Source organism: Sarcophilus harrisii, chromosome 4 (genome assembly GCF_902635505.1).
Source record: "Sarcophilus harrisii chromosome 4, mSarHar1.11, whole genome shotgun sequence".
NCBI classification, from domain to species: Eukaryota; Metazoa; Chordata; class Mammalia; order Dasyuromorphia; family Dasyuridae; genus Sarcophilus; species Sarcophilus harrisii.
The window spans coordinates 156,914,276-156,941,956 of NC_045429.1; the positions used below are offsets into that span (position 1 = coordinate 156,914,276).

The 27,681-nt window shown below is 34.8% G+C and overlaps 1 protein-coding gene across 4 annotated transcripts in view; it reads right to left on the reverse strand.

Annotated features, from left to right (window-relative positions):
- Window positions 1–27,681, reverse strand: part of ARFGEF3 (ARFGEF family member 3) — a 207,172-nt gene that overhangs the window by 37,906 nt on the left and 141,585 nt on the right. For all 4 annotated transcript variants that reach the window (XM_031964200.1, XM_031964201.1, XM_003769494.4 and 1 more), the window contains 8 exons: window positions 26,444–26,610; window positions 25,111–25,276; window positions 17,480–17,587; window positions 16,898–17,113; window positions 16,613–16,723; window positions 14,211–14,361; window positions 9,885–10,205; window positions 6,972–7,105 (listed from right to left, as the gene is read on the reverse strand). In XM_031964200.1, coding sequence (XP_031820060.1) covers window positions 6,972–7,105; window positions 9,885–10,205; window positions 14,211–14,361; window positions 16,613–16,723; window positions 16,898–17,113; window positions 17,480–17,587; window positions 25,111–25,276; window positions 26,444–26,610 — 1,374 coding nt within the window. The remainder of the gene's footprint in view (window positions 1–6,971; window positions 7,106–9,884; window positions 10,206–14,210; window positions 14,362–16,612; window positions 16,724–16,897; window positions 17,114–17,479; window positions 17,588–25,110; window positions 25,277–26,443; window positions 26,611–27,681) is intronic.

The following is a 27,681-nucleotide window of genomic DNA, read 5'->3' on the forward strand; positions in this document are numbered from 1 at the left end:
GTAGTAGCCAGAAACTGGAAACTGAGTGGATGCCCATCAATTGGAGAATGGCTGAATAAATTGTGGTATATGAGTATTGTGGAATATTATTGTTCTGTAAGAAATGACCAGCAGGATGATTTCAGAAAAAGATGAATGGATGCTGAGTGAAATGAGCAGGACCAGGAAATCATTATATACTTCAACAACAATACTATATGATGATCAATTCTGATGGACGTGGTTCTCTTCAACAATAAGATGAACCAAATCAGTTCCAATAGAGCAGTAATGAACTGAACCAGCTATACCCAGGGAAAGAACTCTGGGAGATGACTATGAACCATTACTAGAATTCCCAATCCCCCTATTTTTGTCCGCCTGCATTTTTGATTTCCTTCACAGGCTAATAGTATACGATTTCAAACTCCAATTCTTTTTGTACAGCAAAATAACTGTTAGGACATATATGCTTTAACATATTTAACATGTATTGGTCTACTATCGGGGGAGGGGATGGGGGAAGGAGGGGAAAAATTGAACAAAAGGTTTTGCAACTGTGAATGCTGAAAAATTATCCATGCATATAACTTGTAAATAAAAAGCTATAATAATAAAAAAAGGATGGAAAAAAAAAACAGTACTGCCTGAGGTAAGCAACATGTTGTTTTTGCTTCAACAGAATAGTAGTCATGAGATGACCCACAATTCAGCTTGAATACTAATGAGCATGACACTTCTGAAGACCTAGAAATGTGGGTAGGTTCAGAAAAGGGAGGCAAGATTTTTAATGATTTTTTTTAAAGCAAGAAAAACAATGAAATTTGATTTTCTCATTTTTCCAGTTTTCCTAGTGCCACTTTAGCAGTCTAAAAGACATGTTGACATTATGTTGTATGGAAATTATTTTATCTGAACTTTGGCCAGCATCCTAATAGTGAAAGAGAGTAGCCAGTCAGCTTTTCCACCTTTCTTCTTGACATTGGTGATAATGGTTGTATCTGAAATCTGGAACCATTTCTTACGTGGTCAAGATGCTGAGAAAGAATCCATGTAGGCACATAAGCAGTGACAGAATCAAAGGATCAGAGCTAAAAGAAAGATAGAGGGAAAATCCAACCCCTTCATTTTACAGATGAAGGAAGTATTTCTCAAGGAAGGGAAGTATCTTATTTTAAGTCAGAGAACAGTAAAGGTCTTAGACAAGGTTCAAACTCAGGTCTACTTACTTATAATTTCAGTGTTATATCCTAGTATGTCATGTTGTAGTACTGTCTGTGCTTGTCTCTAGTAATTTATGTTATAAAGAGGTGAGATCAATTTAAACTTGGGATCCCTGAATAAACCAATCAGGTTCCCCAATTTCTAAATTGTAATAGCCCTTCAGTGAAGGAAAGAGACCTACATTTTGCTATGGAGAGTCTGCCTAGGCAGTATTTATACCATGGTGACAAAAACAAAGAAAAAAAATAAAGGAAGGAAGGCAGACAGACAAACAGACAGGCAGACAATGTATCTTCCCTCTCCTGAAATTACTCCATCTTTAAAATGAGTAGTCATGTCTCCTTCCCTCAATACTCCTGTGTTTATGTTTTGCCTTTTTTTACTTCCCTTGCCATGCTAGCCATAAAGCAAAGCAAAACTATATTTCTTTGCTATCCTCAGGAAAATAACGGAGTAATGATCCTCAGCTGCCTCTAATAACAATTGCACTTAGAATAATTAGCCATCATGTTTTCTGCTTTCTTTTCTCTTTTTCTTTACATATATACATACCTATAGTGTATGTATAAACACACATATTTGGAGTTAAATTTTGGGCAGTAATCACACACTTATGTTTATGTGTATAATATATATATATATATATTATACACACATACATATAAAAAACCTATGAGTATATGTATATAATCTTTGTGTGTGTACATGTGTAAATATACACACAAAGATTATATAGTACACATACATACACATGTATACACACAAACAAATGGGCATGTATGTGTGTATATACACACATACACAAAATATACTACCTACCTCCTTAAAGAGAGGTATATACATACACAGACGCACAGATATAATACCTGGATATATGTACATGGATATGCTTATTATTATTATTCAGTCATACACAACTGTTTAAGATAAAGTCTTTCTATCTTCCACTATCACCTGAAGTCTGTCCAAGGTCATGCGGATTGCTTCCTTGACACTATTTAATCATCTCATTCTCTGCTGTCTCCTTTTCCTTTCGCAGATGCTATCAAAAGTTTTTTTCTCCAGAAGAATGTAAAAAAATGTCAAAAATCACCAAAAAAGAGCCTTTAATAGACAAAAGAGAATTGATTTTGTTGGATCATCCTAACTTCTTAATATTCACAAAAGAATAAGACATATGCTCAACAAAGGTGTAAGCTACCTTCATTTAGTTCAATTCAATAAACATTTATTGAATTAGGAAATGTGGTATAGTGGGGAGAACAGAGGCTCTCTAGTCAGATTACCTGAATTCAAGTCTCATTTATGATTCATATTATCTGTGTAACTTTGGGCATGTCACTAAATCTCTGAGTCCTGACTCTATTTCTAAAATAAAGGGTTTGGAGCAGATGACCTTTAAGATTACTTTCATCTTTAGAGCTATTATAATGTAATTGGTACTAATTATATCTAAGATACTTTACTAATGACATTTTACAAAGACAAAAATCCAATTGTCTCTAACCTCATAGGGCTTGTGTTATATATATGGGTGACATCCAGATTAGAGTCCAAGGGAAAATGGACGTTTTTTAGTGGTGAAGTTTTCCAATTGCTTCCTTTAAAAGGAAAATATTGTGCTAATCGTGTAATGCCCTAGAAAGCTCTCTCTCTCTCTCTCTCTCTGTATACACACACACACAATCTGTAATCACTCAGAAAAGATTGGCTTAGTCATCCACACTAGAAAAACCAAGTAGATAAAGAACACCTAAGTAGTGGTATCAAACTCAAATAGAAATGGATCCCTTGTGGGCCACTACATTAACAACATTTGTGTAGTATTGTGTTTTTATTTATTTTTCAAATATTTCCCAGTTACATTTTAATCTGGTTCAGGTTGTATTCAGGAATTTTACAGGCTACTTGTGGCCCATGGGTTGTGAGCTTGACACTTTTGGTGCGAATGGACAATCTACAGAGCAGGGTTATTATCTTGTACAGAAATGGAGAAGAGATAATGAATTGAGTTTAGAACTGAAGAGGTGGAAAGACAGTGGGCAAATATGCATTTAGAAGATTGTACTATGCCTTTCAATCATCCCAAATTTCTCCCTGAAACAAATAAACAACAACAACAACAAAAAACCCAAACAATTTTTTAAAACATTGATATTTTATCTAGTTATATGATTAAGTCATAGAAAACCACAATCTCAAAAGAATCAAAAGTATGAGTCACCCAAAAGATTTTAGAAGATCTTCCTGGGGACAGCTAGATGGCACAGTGGATAGAGCACCAGCCCTGAAGTCAGGAGGACCTGAGTTCAAATCTGAACTCAGACACTTACTATGTTCTAGCTGTATGACCCTGGGCAAGTCATTTAACCCCTCATTTGCCTCAGGAAAAAAAAATATATGCCTGGTGTATGAAAATAGGTTGTAGCATATTTACAATAATGAATTATTGTTAAATTATAATTTAATTTATCAATATATGATATTTATATATAACATATATAAATATATAATAAAATGAAATAATTTAATAATAATTAAATATAATATAAAATATTATAAAAAGTAATGCAAAAGAACCTTTATTTCTCTGTATGTTTATTGGCATATGTGTATATATAATGTGAACTATAGTTATAGATACAGATGAAGACATCATAGGACCTAGGATCAAATGATTTAACTTTTCTGTGTCTCTGTCTCTATATCTGAATCTTTCTTTCTCTATATGTTTATAGGTATATGTGTAATGCTCTCTAGTTCGGTTTTCTGGGGGTCTCTGGTCCTTTTTGTTCAGTAATCACCACAAGAACAGCCAGGTGTTACAGTCCAAATCCTTTAGTGTCTCCTTGTCTGGGTCTGGGCAGCTTTCTTAGAGGGCTTCTGGAGTCTTGGTTTCGGTGGAGAAAATGCAGGAAGAGAATCTGCCACCAGGAACCTGACCAAAGATCAAATGAATCTCTCTCCTTGGTTCTGAGAGCTTGAGCTCCTGCCTCCAGTCCTTTGTCTCTCTGCCTCTGAATGAATCTAGCTGAGGCTCCAAGCTTATATGCTCTACACTGAGTATAAACTGATCATTATATCACTAGGAAACCATTATTTATTGTAAGATTAATTCAATCATAGTGAACTTAGATAACTATTAATCACCATGTAAACTAGATAACCATTGTCTCATCAATTCCACTTAGTACTTTGTAAGCATCCTTGTTTCAAGTTTCAGAATTCTGGTCCTTAACACATATGTGTATATATAACATGTGTGCATATATATGTGTGTGCATATAATATATATGCTTGTATGTATGTGTATATACAAAGAACTATCCTCTATAGTTCCTGGTTTGGGAGACTGTACTGTTAGCAAGACTTCTATGTGGCACATCAATTCCTTTGGGAATGAACTGGTTTGCAAGGACCTGCTTGCTGCCCCACAATCCACTGTTGCAAGTACAAAAGCAAACTTAATTTTGTGTCTTCTTTCATTTTAGATTCCACTCTGATTGTTTGCTGTCTCTTGCTTTTCTTATCCCTGATTCTCATCTCTGTCAACTTACCCCTTTTGCTATTTCTAATCTCTACTATCTGTGGCTGTAGCCAGGACTTCTGTGATTTTTTTTTCCTACTCATCATTCTTGACTCTCTTGTCTCTCAACACTCCTCCCATCCTTCTTCAACTTTGTTGGAAAAGTCTAATCTTCTATAGCTCTCAGCCAGCTAAATCTTTCCTTTCTAGTAACTCCCAGCCCATTAGGTATAATCTTCAAATCTCTTCATAGTTGGGTTTGTTGTTTCCAGATTTACAGAAATTACTTCTTTCCTAAGAGTCCTTATGATGAAGTCAGAGTAGCAATTTCTAGTTTAAAACAAATGTGACAAATTCACGACCATTCTCTTTGGCAAAAGCTAGGTTTATTAAGGAGAAGAGATTACAGAGAAAATAAAAAGGTAAAATAGGCACTAGGAGTGGCAAATATGAAATGGATTTGGGAAAGCAATGGGGTTCCCAAGGAAAAGAATTTGGAGGAACCCATTAAAGGAATTTGCCATGAGGTGGGAGTATGCCATCAGCTGGCAGGTCAGATCCATAGAGGAATTTAGCACATTAATCAGAGTTAGCTGTGGTAAACAGAAAATTGACATTAAAGAGAAGATTAAAGATGGTGAGAGACAGACAGACCTTACAGTGGGCTTAGTCCTTAGTAAAGATTTTCATCATGAGCATATCTTTTATAAGGGAAATACAACAATTTCTCAGAGTAGAAGGGGAAGTACCAGAGAAGAATTTGGTAGCTCAAGGGAAGGGATCAAAGAGGATCAAAGAAGATAGAAAGCACCTGGCACCTCAAGTCTCAGACTGGTCTAAAGATATGCTAATTGATATCTCAAAAGTTGTTTAAAGAGGCTGATAAAAAATTCCAACCTTACAAATCACTCCATTTAAATGGGAATTTTGAGTCTGAGACTTACACCTGATAATGGCCTGATGGGCTTCTTCCAGACAAGGAAAAACTGTAAGCTCAGAGTTCACATCATCTTCCCCACCCCACTTTTTAAAGACAATTTCTCGGATCAGAGCAGATTCAGAAGCCTGGAGATGTTGAAGGTAGATTACCAGAGAGCCAAGTGTGGCATATAATATAAAAACAAAAATTAAAAAAAAAATCTAACCCGTGGAAAGGTTACATAGTCACCTTGTGAGATAGAGACTTTGACTTTTAATCTGTTTTAAGACTCAAAAGACTTTCTTGGAATTAGTCTTAGACTTCAAGAAAACTTAATTTATCAAGTTTAATTTCCCATCCAAGAATCTTTTTCTGCAACATCACTATCAGATGCTTGATACACTTTTGGTGACAAGGAGTTCACTACCATATAGAGAAATTCATTCTTTTGTTGCTCAGTTCTAATCATTAATAAGTTTTTCTTTATATTGGGCTTTTATCTCCCTATATCTTCTATCCATTGTACCTACTATTGCCCTGTGGAGAAAGACAGAATAAGGCTACTTCCTCTTCCATAGGATAGGTTTTAGACATTGGAAAACAGTTATTATAGACTTTCTGCATCTTCATTTTCACAAATCAAGTACTCCCCATATATAAATGCAAAGATAATTCTAACTTTCTATTTAATGGAACACAAACTCCTCAAGAGCCAGAACTCACTTTTGTTATTTGTATTCATAGCACCAACATAGTCTCTGGCACATAGAAGGTATTGTTTAAATGCATTTTGGATGATGGGATTGATCAGTTGCACATGTTTTGAATAATTGTTCCAAGAAGAATTGGATGTTTCCTAATCTAAATCTCTTACCCAATCCCCCTGCAATCAGTACCTTGCATCAGAAAAATAGTTTATTGGTATGAGGAGTACAGGAAGAAGCATGAAATAGATTTTTTTCCCCCAGTGAGCGAAGCTAACATACAAGAAATGAATCCATAGCTTCTGCCTCATTAAAACCATGACTTAACAAGCAGAACTAACAAGTCTGGCAGCATTAACATTAACTTGCCTGGACAGTTACACTGGCAAGGAGCATGATTTTCAAATATCAAGAGATACCTTCCCTACCCTGGCCCCCAATAGAACCACTCACACATACACATGACCAGACACCACTTGCATAACTACTTAATGATACAATATAGGTAACGTGTCCAATCCTGTGACAAAAGGGACTCAAATTCATTATCTCTAGCTTGTCATTGATTTGAGAGTTTCTACCCCTCAATCCCTTGATAGTATCCTAGAAAAAACATTACCTGGCATTGCTAAAGAGTAATCGACAGTGTCTGTAACAGAGTGGAAAAGCTGTGATTGAGATGCTTTTTTTAACTGGTAGAGGAAGCCTGCCAATGCCATTAAATTCAGCTTGTCCGCAGCATCTTCAAAGAGCCTACATAAGAAGTACAGGAAAAAGTTACTGGGAAACATCAGAATGTCCAGATAATAACATTTCTTAATTCTTTACCAGGGCTTTTTAAACTTTTTCCACTTGTAACCCCCTTTTGCCCAAGGAATTTTTATATGACCATGGTAAATATAATAGGTATACAAATCAAACATTTACTGATAATAAATCATAATTTTGCTATCTCCCCAATCAGTTAAGTGACCTCATATGGGGTCACGACTCACAATTTAAGAAACTTTGCTCTATGTAATTCTCCCTTCCACATTGTAACTTTCCCTATCATAGTTTTGATATATTGCAGGTTGACATAAGAAAATAAATGGGAATTTTGGAAATTTTGGAAACACAGGCAACTCAAAAACAGTTTAGAAATTTAGAAATGCATAAAATAAATGTATAGTATTTTGTAATATCAACACATTTTATTTTTAATACTATAATAATTCATACTTTTTCTCTGGTATAAAGCAAGGACCAATAAAAATTTATACTGATTTTCCAGGGGCACCATTCCCCTGACCCCTGCAATGTGGAAGGGATAACTACTATGGGCAAGTTAGCTTAGTTTTCTCCTCTATAAGATGAAAATGAAAGCACTCACCAGAAGGGATTGTTGAGAGAACCAAATGGGATAATGCAATAAAAGTGATTTTTTGAAGCTTAAAGTGCTATATAAATGTTAGCTATTATAATGATAAGGCAAAAAAAAAAAAAAAAAGCAAAACATAACCCCTGACTTTCAGGTACCTGCATGACTTTAAACAAGCTATTTAATTCCCCTTGTTTTCCCCATCCCTTCATAAAAATGAAGATTCTTGGTCTAGAAGGCCTCTGAGATTTCTTTCAGGGATCACCAGGCCTGGGATCCTAAGGTACTAAGATTTTTGAAGCTGTCATGCTTTCTTTTTCAATGAGAAGCAATGTTCTGCTCTGGAAGAATCTTGAATTTGGAGTCAGAGGGACAGGTTTCCAAACCAGCTCTATTCTACTAGGTGATGCAATGGAGGGAGCACTAGATTTAGAATCAGGAAGATTCATCTTCCTGAGTTCAAATTCAGCCTCATAAACTTAGTAGCTGTTTGACACAGAATTTAAGCCTATTTATCTCAGTTTCCTTGTTGTTAAAATTAGTTAGAGAAAAAAATGGCAAATCATTTCTGTATCTTTACCAAAAAAAACCCAAATGGGGCCTTGAAGAGTCAGACATGACTGAAAAACAACTCAACAACTGAACCTCTGTAGCTTCTTTAGTCATCGATTTCCTCATCTGCAAAATGAGTTGACTGAATTAAATGACCTCTAAGGTCCTTCTATGATCTGTAATTCTAGAAATAGGGGAAAGATAAGAACACAAATATCCTTAACATAAAGTAAGAGGTGTTATGTGGCAAATAATGTCACATAGATAGTAAGGGAAAAGTTTTTCCAAACATGTTGCTCATGAGTTTATAGAATACGTGGCTATTTGGGGCCATTCCAACAGTTTTACTTAATTACAAAAATAATCATTTTATTCACCCACATAAAAGTCTGCTTAACATTAGACATAAAAGAAAAATAGCAAGGTTAGTCACGTTCCAATATTTATTCAAAAATATTTTAAAAATTCAAATATAAAATGAGAAAAATAAGAAGAGAACATTACCATCTTACACCTATATAGCACTGGACAATTTACAAAGTATTTTAATTACGTGGGACATTTGACTTTCATAACAACTCTAGAGTATAGGTCAGTTATGCATTGTCTTTATTTTAGGGATGTGAATGGGGCCTGGACCTGTGATTTCACTGACATTGTGAACTCCCTGGTGCTAAAATTCCCTCTACCAATGCAGGTTGCTATCTTTTCTGCAACTTGAAGGATTAGAGATTGTATTGATTATCAAAATGTTAAATGACTCAACTAGGGTCACACAGCCAGTAGATGACAAAGGATCTTTCTGACTTTAAAGCTGGTTTTTCATCCACTCTGCTATGCTGCCTCTCATCATCATTTTAAAAGTAAAAAAATAGTGGCTAAAATGGCTAAGTAAAGGATGAGGAAACAGAACTAAGGGCAATTTCTATTTTACATCACCCTTTCTCTCTAACAACAATGACAATAGTCAATATTTACATAGTATCTTAGGGTTTATGGAAAACTTTTTTCTATTCTATGTTATGGAAATGCTTATTTTATTTCTTAAGTTAAGATTAAAGTTTTTTTAAAAGAACCACACAACTATTGAATGGCTGAGAGAAAATTTGAACTCAGGTCTTCCTGATTTCAAGTCCAACATTCTATCAATATAATATCATGAAACATACACAATGATAGCTTGGAATAATAAACTCTCTGGAAACACTTCTTGGCAGATCCACTTGGAGCAGTTAGTGAATGTCCAACAATAACGAATAAACAACATACCACAATGACGGAGCCTGAGATTATTGCTGTTTTCTTGCAAAGATACTGGTTTATCATTTTCTTCTCCAGATTATCTTATAGGTGAGGAAATTCAGACAAACAGGATTAAATTCTAGCTACATCTAATTATCTTAGTAATTGTAAATCTGTTTGAAGAGATAGACAAATGGCTCAATTGATGGGCAAGCTACTTTGTCTGGCCCTTGACATTGGAGTCATATTTGCTGGTGTTTTTTTAATCTTATTTTGAAGCCATAGGGGAATTACCAGCTCTTTTCTCTGTCAGAAAGTTAGACTTGTTGCAGAAAAAGCCCATTATAGAGAAATTATGAAAAGGGAGTGTCCACATACCTGTCAGCTTGGGTGGAAAGGGTGAGGACAGCCTTGGCAGCACTGCTCCCACTCAAAAGGCTACCACAACGAAAATCAAAGGCTCGGCCCTTCCGGCCCTCCTTAATGAGCTCCTGAATGGATAGCTGCTGAATGATGGGTGTGCTGTGCAGAGAGTTGTCGGGCTGGAGGTGTGAGTCTTGGGGAAAATGTTCTGATTCATAATCTGCCAGAACTCCTGTCCCTCCAGAAGTCTTCTGAGGCTGACTGATGGGCAGAGCTGCCTGAGTTGTGCCATCACTGAAATGGTTGTGCTCCAATGTTGCAACGTATTCACATACTCTATACTCAGAGAAGAGGAAACCATAGAACACAGAAATGAATGGGATAATATAAGGTTATGGATGGTAATCTGGGAATAGCACCCAGTGTTCAGCATCTTAAATGGCAAGAGTCAATAGAAAATCCATTGCTTTCTTTGCTTCTCTTTCATCTCTGTCTCCCAAATTAGTCTCTGGACAAATGATAATCATGGGATATATATATATATATATTTTTTTTACCTGTTTTAGTTTCTTAAGTTAAAAAAATGTGGATACATTTTATTTAATTCCTTTTTTGATTCTCCTTATCTAGTGCTTTCCTTCCAAAATTACTTTCATTTTGTCATTTCTATATCTTGTTTTTAACTTGGTGTTTGTATATTGTCTCTACCATTAGGTTATGAACACCTTGAAAGCAGGGAACTGATTTGATGGTGTGTGTGTGTGAGAGAGAGAAAGAGAGAGAGAGAGAGAGAGAGAGAGAGAGAGAGAGAGAGAGAGAGAGAAAGAATGTGTATGCTTTTTTTCTGCCTTTTTTGGGGGAAGTATTCCAGTCCTTAGAACAATTCTTGGCATATAGTAGGCTCTTAATAAATGTTCACTGGATGAGGATTCTGGGAAGATGGTGGAATAGATTGGTAAATTTCAAGCTCTCCAGATTACCCCCACAAATAGAACAAATTTGCACCTCAGGGTGAACATAGACTGGTGAAAAGCCAAGAAGAATTAAGGCAAAACAGGTGTCCTTTTGATACAATGCAATAAGATCTGAAAAAAGGCCAGGATTAATCTGTCTGAAATGCAAAATTGTCAAGTAGGGACCCGTTGGCCTAGCTGATTGTGACTGGAGCCTTAGCAGGAACCACAGAGACTTTCACCTTCAGGACTGTTTGCCAAGTTGGGGTTTGAGTTTAGAGACAAAGTGAATCCTGGCTTATTGGGAAGGCCAGGCCCAGCTATGCTGCTAATACTCAGTCCTGGATGAGAAATAATTAGTTCCTGATGAGTGTAGAAACAGTGGAATAGGGGCACAGCTGGCTGTGGGCACTCGCAGGAGAATGGAACTCTTAGTTTGGGGTTCCTGGTCAGAGTAGAGAGCTGAAAGGAAGCTTAAGGTACCATCCCCCCACTCTATGATTAGAGGTGCTTACACTAATACCTCTGAACTGGCAAAGAAAAAAGAACCCCACCATTGAAAAAAATTTTGCTAACAGGGAAGACTAGGATTCATCTTCAGAGGAGGATATGTTAGTAAAAAAAAAAAAAAAAAGCTTCTATCCCTAAGAGTAACATGAAATGGCTCCCTGCCCAGAGCAAATTTATAGAAGAACTCAAAAAAGAATTTTTAAAATCAAATAGACATTGAAAAAAACTAAAGAAAAAATTAAAATCATCCAAGAAAAATAAGATTATTTTTAAAAATTCAACCAATTAGAAAAGGAGGTACAGAGTTTTAAAGATGAAAATAAATCTTTGAAAATTAGAATTTGGGCAAGGAGAAGCCAGTGAAGCTGCGAAAGACCAACAAATAACAAAACAGATTATAAAGAATGAGAAAATAGAACAGAATACGAAACAACTCATAAGAAAAACAACAGATCTAGAGAACAGATCAAGCAGAGAAAAACTAAGAATAACTGGATTGCCAAAAAATTGTGACCAAAAAGAGAACCTTGACACAATAATGTAGGAAATAATAATAGAAAATTGTCCTGGAGTGATAGAACATGAGGGGAAAGTAGAAATAGAAAAAAATCCAGCAATCACCACCTCAAAGAGATCCTTTGTGGAAAACACATAGGAATATTATTGCCAATTTTTGAAACCAAAGAGAAAATTTTGCAAGAAACAAGGAAAAAAAACTCAAATATGCTGGAGCTACAATTAGAATTGTACAAGACTTATCAGCAACTACAATAAAAGACTGTTGGTCTTGGAATCTTATCTACAGACAAGCAAAAGAACTAGGTCTATGGCCAAAAATATCATATCCAGTAAAATCATCTATAATTTTCAATGAGAAAAAAATGGACATTCAATAAACTTGCAAATTTTCAGAACTTTCTATCAATCAAATTTGAACTTAACAGAAAATTTAACATTTAAGAGCTGATATCAAAGAGCAATTTTAAGCAATTCAACATGGACAAACTGTTTAATCATAGACAAATTGTTAATTTTTTTTCTACATGGGAAATGTATACTTTATGTTTAAGATTTACATCAACAATAGGGTAAGCTCAAAAGAAAGACTGCAGAATAAAGGTAAAAATAGTAATCATCTTATACAAATGAGGTGCAGAGGAAGAATACACACAGCGGCATTAGAGTGGGGAGGAGGGTTCATAGTTCTGAAAACCTACTCACATCAGGAATGGATCTCTATATAGAGAGAGATATAGAACTCTCTAAAATCTATACAGTTATAAGGAGAGGCAGGACAAGTAAATAGGGAGGCAAAGAGTGAGGGAAGAAGACAAGAGAGAAACCCCTGGGAGGGAAGGAGATTAAGCCAAGTTATAGAGCAGAATTTAATGAAAGAGTCAGCAGAGATATGAAACACATGTTTTTGTTTTGTATTGCTTTTTGTTTTTTGTTTTTGCTTGTTTGATCAAATAAAATAAATTTGGGGAAAAAATAAATGTTCTTTGATTTGGCTAGGACAATATTTTAAACAATGGGAAAAGGTCCAAAACATCTTATTCAATCTCTAATTTTTTGCTTGTGTTTTGAAATTGATTTTTTCCCCGATAGAATCTAAGAAGTAGGAGGGTTTTAAAGATTATTTAAGAAGTTTATTTTTCTACCATTAGGCAAGAATAAAAATCATCCTCGTTACATGAGCGTATACCCCATTGAACTCTTCTGATGGCTAATAGTGCCATAAAGATAACCCTGGATACCAGAAGGCTATGATAATGGAGTTCAGGAAAAGGCTTTGAATATGAACCTGGCAAATATTCCCTGTCATTCAATCAGTCACCAAAGATTTACTCCTACTATGTGCTAGGTACTGTGCTGTATGGCTGCTATCTTACTATAGGCAGAGACTTTTTTTCAAAAGAAGAGGCTACAAAAATAACCTTTTTTGGCCACAACAACCCAAAATAACTATCTTCAAAAGCATGAGTGAGTTATGATCAGCATCAGTAAAATCGGTGAAGGGAATAGACACAAATTAACAACTTGGATCCCTTGATCTAAGATGAATTTTTCCCCAAAACACATTCCAACACTTCATCACTCTGCATGCCAGGGAATGCATTCAGTAAACATTTCATGAGAAACTGAAGTCTCTTCACAGAAGAACTAGAGAACAGTTGGTTACAAATTTCCATAATAAAATTTATCATGTAACTGAAGACTATTACAAGTTTAACTTTCTCTTTTCTAGGTTGGTTAATTTCCTTTCTTGCATATTTATCCTACTTCTTCTAACTTTTTAATCACTTTCTCTACTGAGTCTTCAAATTTACGATGGATGTATTTAATTATAGAATCCCAAATAGAGCATATTCTACAGGGTATTTACCTAAAATTCTGAACAGTGAAATATTACCTCATCATTTATAAATGTTAATATCCCATTTTTTCACCATTCATTACAGTATCACCCTTGATTTAAAACACATACACACACACACACACACACACACAATTGCAGGTGATGGGAACTTTTTTAAAAATGCTTATTAATTGATTGTAGTTGCACAGACTAATTTTCCCTATCTTCTCCTTCAGAAGTTGGTTTTTGTTCTTTGAATATAACACATCTACTCTGTCATTCTAACTTTAAATAGAAGTCAAGATTCCTAAATTCAATTCATATCTCTCCAATATACATATTCAATTATAGCTTTCTTCTCCATCTCTGTTTCCCTCCTTTTTGATTAGACGACCTTTCAGTTATGATTATGGTCTCAATTAAATACTCACTACTAAAGTCAAAAGGGGTGTCCTTTGAGCCATAATTCAATGCAAATTTGGCACTCATACAAGAAAAAGGATGACTACTGTTCCATACCTGAACACATGTGGCCAACAATCCTGATTATGGCTTCCCATTTCCAGGCCCACATTGAGGATGGCATCCATGCACAAAACATGGGCTGTATGCAGCCATACTCCCTGAACCTTCCCAATCTGCTCCAGTTTCTGTTCCACTTTTTGTTTCACTGTATAAGAAAGACATGTTTTGGAAAATTAACATAGAGAAGCAGGCCAAGAAGGGAAAAAGAAAGAAAGAGTATACAATAAAAAGGAAGCATAGGTGTGGCAGGACAAAGCATATTGTAGAGAGTATCAGATTTTAGAATGTTAGAGCTAGAAAGGACTTTAGACTTTCTAGCCCAATTTTCTTATTGTGCAAGAAAGGAGTGAACAAATATTTAAGAACTGAGGAAGAAAATCCAGAGATTAACCATAGTCATGCAGTGAATTAACACAAAGCTGGGATTAGAACTCAGGTATCCTGGCCCAGGTCCAGGTCCAATAATGCTTCCATTGATTTTAATACCAGCAACTTAGAATTTGTATGCACAATAGCTGGCATTTATTTAGGGTTTGGAAAGTACTTTTCATATATTATCTCATCTTCCTTGCTTAAGAATTCCATGTGACTCAAAGCTTTTTTTCTTGCAGTGCCTACAGTTAAAATATCTTTAATTATGTTTTATCTTAACTACTAAAATGTGAACCCTATTTTCTCTTCTTTTTTTCTCAACTTTCCATTTTTATGAGTGGTTAATATTCTCTATTCCAGTATGACCTTTCTCATGTTATAAAAGGTGAAAATTTAGTGGCCTCCCAGTATGCTCTAAAGGCTAATGGACAGAATAAATGCTCTGAGCACAAGGGGATGAAATAAAATTTGTTAATGGTATCCTATAGGGTTTATACAGATGCTGCCAATTATAATTTTTAAGGTCTCCAATGGCTATTTTTTTTCTTATACCCTAAGAACTTTTGAAACATTCTCATTTTAAAAAGAACTTTGTGGTTCTAATTGGCTTCTCTCTCTCTCTCTCTGTCTCTGTCTGTCTCTCTCTCTCTCTCTCTCTCTCTCTCTCTCTCACACACACACACACACACACACACACACACACACACACCACCACCACCACCACCACCACCACCACCACCACCACCATTCTCTAACTGAATATTTGTATGTGTGTGTATTTCTTTATCTAGGGTATTTGTAAAGCAACTAGTCTCTTAAGGTCTGGCTTTTCTGTTAAGAAAATTTCAAATGCATCTTTATTATGGATCATCAATCTTTTTTTTTCATTTATGTTTAAGCTCAGATTTTTAGGGTATATCACTCTGGATTTCATCCTGAGCTCCTCTGGAACACATTGCTCTTTGGAATACATTATTACACAGAAGATGTAGCAATTATATTAGTAAGTACTGATGCACAGTTACAAAAACTCCTTCAGAGATAAGGGGCTAGTTACTTGATATAAATCTATAGGTCTATAGACACACACACATACTACATATACATATATATACATACACATATATTATGTATATGTGTAAACAGATGTGTATAGATAGATACACATGTTTTTTAATGTGTATGGATATACATTACATACATAGATACATATCGACAGAGAGAGAGGTGGGGGGGAGGGAGGGAGGTGAGATGGACTAGGAGACTGAAAACTTAGAACTGGTTTCAGAGACAGGAAGACCTGGGAGTTTCTAATCAGACGTTAAGCAAATGATGCTTTTATACTCCAGGTAATTCCCCAAAACTACAAGTTACAGAATAATTGATGTTTGCTCTTCTAAAGGAATTTTCCTCTCTGAAGGTTTCTACACTAACGAAACCACTGAACTAGATCAAAAAAATACATTTATGTATAAGTATATATTTATGTCCTTGCTGTATACATAGCTAACATGGTATATATAGATAAGAGACTGGGATTCAAATCTCTGCTATAATAATAGTTGCTTGATTGGAGACAAATGATTTCACCTCTCAGAGCCTTGGTTTCCATATCTGAAAGATGGAGATAATGCTATTTATATTAAGAAAGTTTTCATTAAACTTCCAAGGACTATTTGAATGTGAGTTCTTTTTATTTCTGACTTTATCAGTATAAGAAACTCCCTCCAGCAATACAGAAAAGTAACTGTCAGTAATCTTAGAGTGATCTGGAGGCACTGAAATTATATGCCTTGCTCATGGTCATTCAGATAGAATGTGCCAGAGTTAACTCATATCTTCCTGACTCTCTATGCATTCTTCCCAACATACTAATATGCTGTCTTTTGAGTATATTTACATACATTTTACATCTATGTAATACTTGAGTTGTATGCATATAACAAATATATCTACATAGTCTACCACCATCTAACACAAACACACACACACATAGACACAGAGTATGATCTTTCAGATGTTACCTTGGGTTATAGCATCACTGGGTTCTTGAACTTCCCTTTCCTCTTTCTCTTCCTGTACACAAGAAGCAGCAGCCATCTGAGCAAGTGCTGATGCACAATTAGCAGCCACTCCTTCAGAGGGAAAGGATCAGTTACTTCCCAAATGTAATGAGTTCCTCCACTCACCCACTCTTTATTTAAAGAAGAGAGCATCCCTTTCAAGGACCCTTATTCCCACTAGTGTTATTTCTACCAAGGTTTACACATCACTCCAAATGGTACTGAGACTCAATTCTTGGTCAGTACCTAAAGCACAGCTCAGTCGAGCTGCTTTCCTCAGTCCATCAAGACTCATGCAGATGGAATCTCGTTCTTTCTGGTTCTGTTCTTTGATTCCTTCAGCACCCAGAATGAATGCTAGTCCTTTGGAGCTTCCAGCCATGCGACCAGTCAAGGGTGTAGACAAAGTATCAATCAAGTTCTTCCAGCAGCCAATCAAAATATAACGGGCAAAAGCAACACCTAAAGGGCAAAATACCATGCATCACTTTTCAGAGAAAAAAAGTGGTTAACAGAATTAAATATATGTTATGGCATAAGAGTAGCATACAGTTCTTTGTATTATTGAGCTTTACCTAATTTTATCATAAGAAACTGAGCTTCTTCTATGATAATTGATTACATTTGACTTGTTTTTAAATAAGAAATTTTGTTGACTGATTGAATTATCGAAACTCTCTAAATAACCTCCCTAATAGTATGGCAAATCATCCTCTTAATAATGGTGACATTACAGTATTTAATACATTAGCGAAAAAAAGGTCTTGACTGCTAAATACATATTAAAAAGTACTCATATACACATATTTCCATGATTCAAGTCATTACCTGCCACTATGGAATCATCTGTTCTCTGGTTCTGGGTGAGAGGAGACTCTGTAGAAGCTGATGCCATCAATTGGCCACCTATAGCACTGCTCTCCAAGCCATCAATATCTACCAAAAAAAGGATCATGTCATTAAACATGACAAGCAAATCATTTTAGTCAAAGGATGTTATACGGGAGAGAGACAGACAGGCAGACAGAGACATAGACAGACAGAGAAAGAGACAGAAAAAGAGAGACAGAGAGAAGAGAGAGAGAGAGAGAGAAAGAGAGAGAGAGAGAGAGAGAGAGAGAGAGAGAGAGAGAGAGAGAGAGATTTTAAAATGTTTGCAAGAGTGATCATTGAAAAATATATTAACCAACCAATCCTGGCCTTAAAGAAAAGCTTTAAGAAGGTACAAGGGCTTCAGAACAATGCATATTTCAGACTTCTGATATGTTTGATTAAATTTGAAAATTTGACTCTTTCCCTTTCTTTTCTATGCTTTATCCAGGTACTCTTTTATGCAAAGAGATACAAAGGATGTCTCTCTGGAAGAGAGAAAAACAGATGGATACATTGGGAAATGTAGATAATATGAAAATACAATACTCTGAATGCAAATTTTACTTTAAAAAAGAATATACTTGGATGTATGGTCTCTTATTCCAACAATATCCATATTTCCTTAGTATTCTGGTGAGGGTTTTTTTTTCTTATTTGCAAAAAGTCCTAATATTGGAGTTTATGTCATTTTTATAGGACAGGAATACAATTAGATGATCAGAAATCTTAGGATTTTCATCCTTAAATAAAAACTATATTCAAGACCATAGCAATGTTCTTACTTTTCTCTCCATTGCCAACTTCAACAATCTGTTCCTTCGTTATCTAGTTTTTCCTACAAAACCACTTTATAAGAAAGTTATGAAGAAGTTCATCTTATCAAAAAACCTCTTAATATGTCATGCTCATTTCTAACAATTAAACTTATTGCAAATTGCCTTAACAGTAATTACCTGAAAAAAATGCTTTGAAATTATTGTCTTTTGGCCCTCATGACAACTTTGTGAAGTGAGAGGCTGAGTAGGGATCAGTCCCATTCTACAGAGGCAAAAAAAATTGAGGCTCTGAAGTTATGTAGTTTGCCCAGGAACACCCATTAAGTAAATAATAGAGCTAGGACTTAAGAACCATGTCTCCTGTTTCCAACTTAGTATTCTTTCCACTCTACCTCACTTCTAGGTAGGATGTTAAATTCTATAATTTACAGCAATGCTGGACTTAGATTATTGTGAAAACAGGCAAAAAAACGTCTAGTGATCATAACGCAAGCTCTCTAAATGTCTGCTACTGATAAAAGGCCTTCTCTGATATATTGTCATGATTAGCTACAATTATTAACAGTAAAAAAAATCTGTAAGCTTGCTGCCATTGCAGCAAGGATCAGATTAAAATCACTAAGTACCTTTTAATAGCATTTCAAATCCATCTTTCCCTCATCACTTGGAAATTCCTACAAACCACTATCTTAAGTCTTTCTAGTGGCAATTTCATTAAAAGCACAGGTTTTGGGGCATCTAGGTAGTACAATGGATAGAGCACCAGCCCTGAAGTCAGGAGGACATGAGTTCAAATCTAGCCTCAGACACTTAACACTTCCTATCTGTGTGACCCTGGGCAGGCCACTTAACTCAAATTGTCTCGGGAAAAAAAAAGCACAGGTTTTACCATCCCCATTTGAAAATTCTGATTCATACTCAGAGATTCAAAGTTTATTAGGACAACTAATGAGTCAATAAATATGTCAATAAATTAGCAAATATTTATAAAGAACCTACTATGTGCCAGTTATGGCTTAAGGCACTAGTGAGAAAAAGAAAAATTAGTTCCTACCCTCAAAAAAAACTCATATTTTTTGGAATGAAAAAGCATATACTCAAATAAACAAATACTATATATATATATATATATATATATATATATATATATATTAGATACAAATTAAAATTGGGGTGGGGAAGACTAGCAACTAGTAATAAAGAAAAATTTCTTGTAGGAGGTGACACTTGAGTTAAGTTTTGAAGGAAACTAGGATTTCCAGGAAACAAAAAGAAGGAAAGAGTATATTCTGAGTCTGACAAAAGTATGAAGTTAAAACATGGATAGTCATGGGTAAGAAAGACCAGAACACAGTATGTGAAGGAGAGTAAGATATAATCAGCTTGAAATGATAGACTGAAACAGACAGCAAAAGACTTTCAATGATAAAAAATCAAGAGGGAGCCAATGGAGATTTTTAAACAAGGAAGTAACAAATCAAACTGCTTCAGGAATATAATTTTGGCTACTATGTGAAGACTTGATGGGAAGAAAGGAAAGAGTTGAGGCAAGGAAACCAAATACAATAGTCTGTCTAGTGGAGACGTGATAAAATCTTGAAATAGCAGGGTGGCTGTGGGAGTTGAGAAAAGGGATCATAATAGGACTTGATATAGGAATAAGAAAGAATGAAGAATCATGGAGCCATAGGAGGTAAGGGAAAATGAAGAGTTTTGGGTCAACTATCTCTCACTGGTCTCACCAGACTATTTTTGTGGTCAGCTTTATCCTAAATCATGTATAACCAAAAATCTTTCATCTTTATAACCAAAACAGCAGTTAAAACAGAACCTCATTAAGACCTGTGTTCTTGGATTTTTTGTATTTTTGGCACTTGATATGAGTCCTTGTTTCTTCTACTGGATTTTAAATTTGGCTTCTCCATTCTAAAGTGAAAACACACGCTCACACATACACATGCACACACATTTTAGTATTTCTACTTTGGATATTACATATGCATTCTCCAAACCAGTGTTCTCTTTCTTTAAAGAAGGGTGTACTTAATTTGTCTTAGGAATAGAGTTTATTCTTTTCCCATGTATCTCCTTTCTCCTTCCCCAATTTGTTTTCTTTGGACTCTATCCTTGAAAGAAAGGTAGATTTCTTTCAATATTATATCTGGTGATTGAGTAGAAACTTGGCTTGAATGTATTATAGAGAAGTGGAATAGGAATATGTGGGCCAGAAATCAGTAAATTTGACCACTAATTTTAGTCCTACATCACAAAGACAATTTCTAACAACTACCATTTTAAGACTATGAAATGATTCAAGCGGATGATATGAAAAATCCAAATGAGGCTAAATTCCTTATCCAACTTGTCATCTGTGTCTTAACCAGGTTACATTAACTCCTGGCTCCACATTTACAGGCTAATGTGAAAACCACAGTTTATCTGAATCTTGGCAATAGGCTCCTTGATTAATCAAATGTAGGAAAAGGGCAAATGAGTCACAAAAAAAGGGAAGGACTAGAATCCAGTAGGAAATTTAAAACTGAGATCCTCCTGCATTTTAGAGCCCTAAAATTATAGGATCATAACTAAAAGGGAGTTTAGAGTCCATCTAATCCAACCTCCTCTTTTTATGGATAAGTAAACTTAGATACAAACAGATTAACTGACTTGCCAAAAGCTACACAAGAAGTTATTGGCAGAGCCAAAATTGAGCCCAGGAGCTCTGATTTCAGATTCATTATTCTTTATATCACGATACCTTCCAATTTTTATGCAGTTTTCCTCTCTGAAATCTTCTAGTTTAGAGATTTAGTAAAGACAGTTCCTTCACAAACAAAGGGATCAACAGACTTGTCCCACATCTATTTTTTTTTAAATTTCTATATTAGTCATGTTGTGAAAGGAAAATCAGAACAAAAGGGAAAAATTATGAGAAAGAAAAACACTCCGTTCCCCCAAAACCAAAACTTGAAAACAGAATTCTTCGATTTACATTGAGTCTCCATAGTTCTTTCTCTGGATGTGGATGACATTTTCCATCACAAATATATTGGAACTGTCTCAGATCACTGTATTGCTGAGAAGAGCTAAATCTTTCATGGTTGATTATTACACAATGTTGGTGTTACTGTGTACAACCCACATCTGTTTTCAAATCTTTCCACTAAGATAGAATTGAAACAAAGCCGAACACAAAACTAATTCACTGCAACAGTGCCCATCCCCTGGACAATATCCGCTCAACTAACTCAATAACATTCTACTAAATACTCTCTCAGAGTCACCCTAATTATGTAAGTCTTCAATGTATGTTTAAAGCACATAAGTGGGTTTTTTTTTTAATTTAAAATTGTTTTTACTAAGTAGGAATCAACATACTTCAAAGGATTGAAAATTAAATCACCAAGTAAGGAACTCTTCTAACCAAAATGCAGACTGTTGAAGCTCAAAGAATATCCTCCATTCAACACCAAGATAAGCCTCTTTATAACAGGCTGAAAAATTATGTTCAATGTCCAGCCTACTTCAAAGGATGAGCAAAGTAAAGTTGAATGGAAAAAGAAGAAAGAAGTACATTCTCACATCACTATGACTGCTTCATGTGGTGGGGTTTTCTTGGGAAAGAATACCAGAGTTCCAATTATTGTCCACATAGAATCAGCACACATGGAAGAACATACATAAGTTTCGAAAGCAAAGAAAGTCCCTCCCCATCTATTTCTTAATTACAATTACATATATAAATGTATAGAAGTAAATAATACTTGACATGCACATAGGATCTTAACATTTACATGGAGCTTGATGTATTTTACCTTATTTGATCCTCAAAATAAACCTATCAGATAACTACTATAAGTATTACTTATTATTCCCATTTTAGAGAAGAAGCAACTGAGATTTAGAGCAGTCATATAATATATCCATGGTCACACAGCAGAAAGTGAAGTAAGTAGGATTCAAATCCAAATTTTCTCATTATTTAAAGGCTTTATTTCCATTCCACAATGAGTGCTATCATGAAAGATTAAAAAGTGGAAAATGATCAAAGACTTAACAAACACTAAAATGTAGAAATATGGGAGGATAAATAGCATAATAAAAAGACATTTTTCCTCAAATTCCAATAGTTTCAATGTCTTATTGTATGATATTGAACAAGTATCCACTTATTGAAGCTAATTTCAAATTTTAAAAGGACATGTACAAAAAGATGGAAGGAAATGGTAAGAGATGGAGTTGCATCTGTATAGCCAAAGAAAACTATGAGCTGTATGAGGAAGGCTTAAGGTCAAAATTAGTAAATACATGTGAAAAATACTAAAGAACATAACAATAATTTTTAAATCTATGCTCTGGGTAAAAAGAACCAGGAAGGAAGAGGTGCTATGCTTTAGCCAGAGGGTATAATACAAGCAGACAACATTGAGAAGACAACACTGATCAAAAGTTTAATTTTGCCTCCCTCTTATCTGTCAAGGAAAATAATCTCCAAAATGAAAAGAGTAAAACTATCATGATACATAGGATATGGAGATACAAGATAATTGAAAAAATAGTAAGAAAGCACTCAAATTATCTAAATGAATTTTTATCTTCTAGGCTGGGTGAATCACACCACAGGATACTGATCATCAAACTAGAGAAAGCCATCTTAGAGAAATTGTGAAATATGAAAGAGATTCTAGGAGACTAGAAATTTTGGGGAAAGTTTGGAAAGGTAGGTTAAAGGAATTACAATTATCCCTTCCACATGGGGGAAGGATTTAGGGGCATAGAACATCCTGTTCCCCTCCCCTCCCCTTCATCTGGAAAAATTTGTGTAAATTTTTTTGGCCCTCCTTTTATACTAAAGAAGTCTGATTGTTTCTTTTTTCTTTTATGAGATGTTTACAATACCTTATTGTAAAATCTGGGTTAAGTATTTCGTCACAGGATATATGTTAAATGAAGTGTTAAATGAAAATACTGTATGAAAAAGAAATTCTAAAAATTTAAAAACTCTAAATTTATAAATTTTAAATTTCTTATGCTGACCTTCATTATATCAAAACTGCGATGTGGAAAATCATGATACTGAAGGAATAACAGTATAATCCTTTATAATAAACTGATGTTGATCCTTATATTGATCCACAACAAAATTCTAAAACCATTTATTAAACAGATAGATAATAAACATGCTGAAAATGAATCTGTGTTCACAAAGGAGTCAACAAAAAACACTATTTGCTGAAAGGGGCCTTAGAAACCATTTTGTCTGACCCCCTTATTTTACTGGTGAGTAAACTCAGGCCCAGAGAGAATGAAAATAAAAAACTGAATTTAGATTAAAAAAAAACACACTGTGGAATGTTGAATAGGAAGAACATAGCTGCATGAGTACATGAGGAGAAAAAAAAATAAAAAAAACAAAAAGCAAAACAACTCATGCATTTTAATTGACAGCAAATCTAATATACAAGAACAGAATGATGTGCCAATCACAAATAAATTATAAGCATATAAAAATTAATAGATAAATAAATAAACAAACAAATCCTAATGTGAACTTAGTGTTGTTAGGATCAGACTATAAATTTAGAGCAGGAGATTTTAGAAGGCATTTAAGCCAAACTACTTATTTTATGGAGAAAGAAACAGACTTCAGAAATTTGACTATTCACAGCCAATAAGTAATAATGAGTATTGTGTTCAAAACAAAGGAGGATGAGCTGAATGGAGAGGATGTATACCAGAAAAAAAAACTTAATGGGAACATCAGATGTGCCTTAAAATATCTGAAGGAATGATTAAACTTTTTTCCATATAACTTTACAAGAAAGAATTAGAATCACTGAGTCATTTGCTTAACAAAATAAGGAATAAGCTATAAATTAAAACTATTTAAAAAGGGAATGTGCAATCTCAACAACTAAATAGTTGTCACTTAAAGTAGTCAAGTAGAAGCAATTGATCACATGTTGTTAAATATATCTTCTAGCTAAGAACTTATCTTTAGCTCTTAAATCAGGGCTGATTCTGACTCTGCAGGTGTGTGATAAAATGATAAAACACATTTTTCTAGTGATATTACTTGAGTTTTAAAATCTTTCAATTAATTGCCAAACTATAAACATTTAAGGCAAAGATGTTATGTATTTAGCATACCTTTATAATAAAAATACAATTTAAATTTATATAATACAAATATTATTTATAATAATCTTTATAATACAAAAACTTCTTATATAATAAACCATTATTATTTCAAGTATAGCAGGGAAGAGAATTAAGAACCATAGAGTTAAATGATATGGAAAACACAATTGAAATCTGCTAGCTATTCAATCATTAAGCATTACTGTCGAAATCCCATGAGCACTGAAGAATCTTACCACATGGAGCTTCCTGGAATGATTCTGGGATTTGTGCCCAAAGTACACTAACCTTCCTTTTAAAATAAGATCAATGGTTTTACATCAATAAAGAGCCAAAAAAGAACTTATCTAATAGGGAATAGTGGATACCATTATTAAACTGAAGCAGAAACAGGAATAAAATCAAAAGGGATGCTTAACTGGAGTCAAAAACGTTGACAATCAGAATATTGGTGAAACTCCATATGCATAAAATCTATTGATCTTGAATCACCCAACAATTGATTATACTCATATTTTAGGTATTGATATTAAGATTCTGTGCATTTTTTTAATCTGTTAGAAAAATTGTAGTATCCTTGTAATGAATTCTGAAAAGAAGGCATTCTCTCACTAATGAGAACTAAAAAACAAACAAAAAGAACCCCTGAAAATATAATGAATCACTGACCAGTTAGCATAGTGATGAGGGGCAGGCTGTGCTCTTCGGGACTTCCCCAATAACCTGCTTCACCAAGCATGTTCCTATCAAGCACCTGATGGTAAAGTTCTTCAATCCAAGCTTGAGAGAAAACCATGAGCACCCCACTGGTTTGGACCTGCTTCATAAACTCTTTCTATGGAAACAGATTATATTAATCAAATGAGAAGAGTATAACTTTCAAAAACTTAAGTCTCAAACTCTTTTACTTCCTCCTTCCAGATGCCCCTTAATTCCCATGATCAGTAAACCTAATTCTCTTTAGAAGTTCTGAAAAGAGACTCAGCTCAAAGATATTATAACCCTCTTTTCCATGTGAAATATTTCAAATGCCTAAATAAGCATATTTCTGGTTGAATGCTGGGATTCTTATATTTGATACATTTATTGCTTAGTATATGAGCCATCTAGTTACACTATGATACAATTTATAGCTTTCTTTTTTTGCCCAACTGGCCTTAGGGGAAGAATTTACTATCTGGAAACTTAATAGCTAGATAGAATAAATATGTACCCAAGAGCACTTATGTTTATGAAAGGACTGTTCACTTACACAACTCTCGAGGTGTTTGTTTTAGGTGAACAGAAAAATAAGACTCTTGATTTCATGTAAGTTTCTATTCATGTATCAGTTCCATGAGTTTCTGTCTAGCACTTGTTCTGCTGGTATTGTTTTTCCCTCTGCTAATGCTATTGGAGGTTACATTTGTCTCAGAGGGATTGAACCAATAGGTGGAAGAAATTATCTTTCTTACTCTGTGCTCTATGAAAGGTATTTTAGTATCTGTTAATAAGTAACTTGCTTAGCCTGTGGACAAATATTGATCCAGGTACCATTATGGAATCCCAAAAAAGCTTTCTAAAGCATTTGTGTGCCTAGCTTATCTCTTTCACATGGATAAATGTTTTGTAACCAAAGTTAGTCCCCTTTGCACTGTCTGATATAAGTTAACAAGCTTTTGAACTGAATAACAGTTATATATATATATATATATATATATGAGTATTTAATGACAGCATTTGGTGAAATTACTGAGCACGTCTGATTCTGAGTAGTCATTGCTTCTTAAACTCTGAGACAGGTGGGGATAGCTCGGTGACTCAGAAAACTGGGCAGCGGGTATGTCTGTAACACGGATATTTTTCTAGCCTCCAAATCCCTGGGAGGCAATGGGAATGCCAAGGCAGCATGGTGTGACATGTGTAGAGCCTCTTCCTACATGTGACTAACACTTGCCTTCACGGCTGAGTGCCCGCCCACTTAAGCGTACGCAGAATGTCCTGCTTGAGACTCCATGCTCACCAACATGACAGGTGCGAGTGTTGGCTTCTTTCTGTAGTAATCGCCATTAGAGAGCTTCAGGTTGAGCAGGAGAGTGTAGTGTGAGACCATGTAGAGACTGTCCGCATTCATCAGGATTTGAAAGCTGAGGCTGTTGGTGGTGTCAAATCCAGGAGAGTGAATCATACCTAATAGAAAGACAAAAAAGAGTCTCCAGGGGCCACAGACAAATCATATCCATTACAGAGAAGCAAGAGCCAGCTCTAGAGATAGAAAACTCACCTATTCTAAGGATATGTGGGAAAGGAGAATGGGGGCCAAGAAATTTGGCTAAGACTATATACCATGACATTGAATTCCCAATCCCTATATTTATGCACACATGCATTTTTGATTTCCTTCACAAGCTAATTGTACAATATTTCAGAGTCTGATTCTTTTTGTACAGCAAAATAACGTTTTGGTCATGTATACTTATTGTTAATCTAATTTATATTTTAATGTATTTAACATCTACTGGTCATCCTGTCATCTGGGGGAGGGGGTGGGGAGGTAAGAGGTAAAAAATTGGAACAAGAGGTTTGGCAATTGTTAATGCTGTAAAGTTACCCATGCATATATCCTGTAAATAAAAGGCTATTAAATAAAAAAAAAGACTATATTTCCTCTCTTTCTGATTCCTGTCCCCAAAGATTATTCATATAATAATATGAATAAATGAAACAATCTGATTATATTTGAATTATTTCCTTCTGCAAAGACTGTACTTTATAGAGATAGCTAGTTAGCATAATAGAATAATAGACTTAGATTCAGGAAGATCTGAATTCAAATTCCATCTCAAATACTTAATAGTTGTGTGACCCTAGGCAACTCACATAGCCTCTTTCAGCTTCAGTCCTCACCCATAAAATGTAGATAATAATAACATCTACTTCACAGGATTGTTGTGGGGATCAGATGACATATTCGAAGAATTCTATAAACTTTAAAACGCTATATAAACATTAGCTGTTAATATTATATAAATTTGCTTAAGGCAAACTGTATTCATATTCTATAGATGAGAAAACTGAGCCAAATAAAGGACTTCTTGCTTGTCCAAGGTGATAGTAATAGTTTTTATTTATTGTACTTTAAATTTTATGTGTTTTTCTCATAAGACCATTAGTGCAAATAGCATTATCCTCATTATAAATGGAGAAACTGAGGCTTAGAAAGGTCAAATGGCCTTGAAAAGGTTAAAAGGTTATAAGACT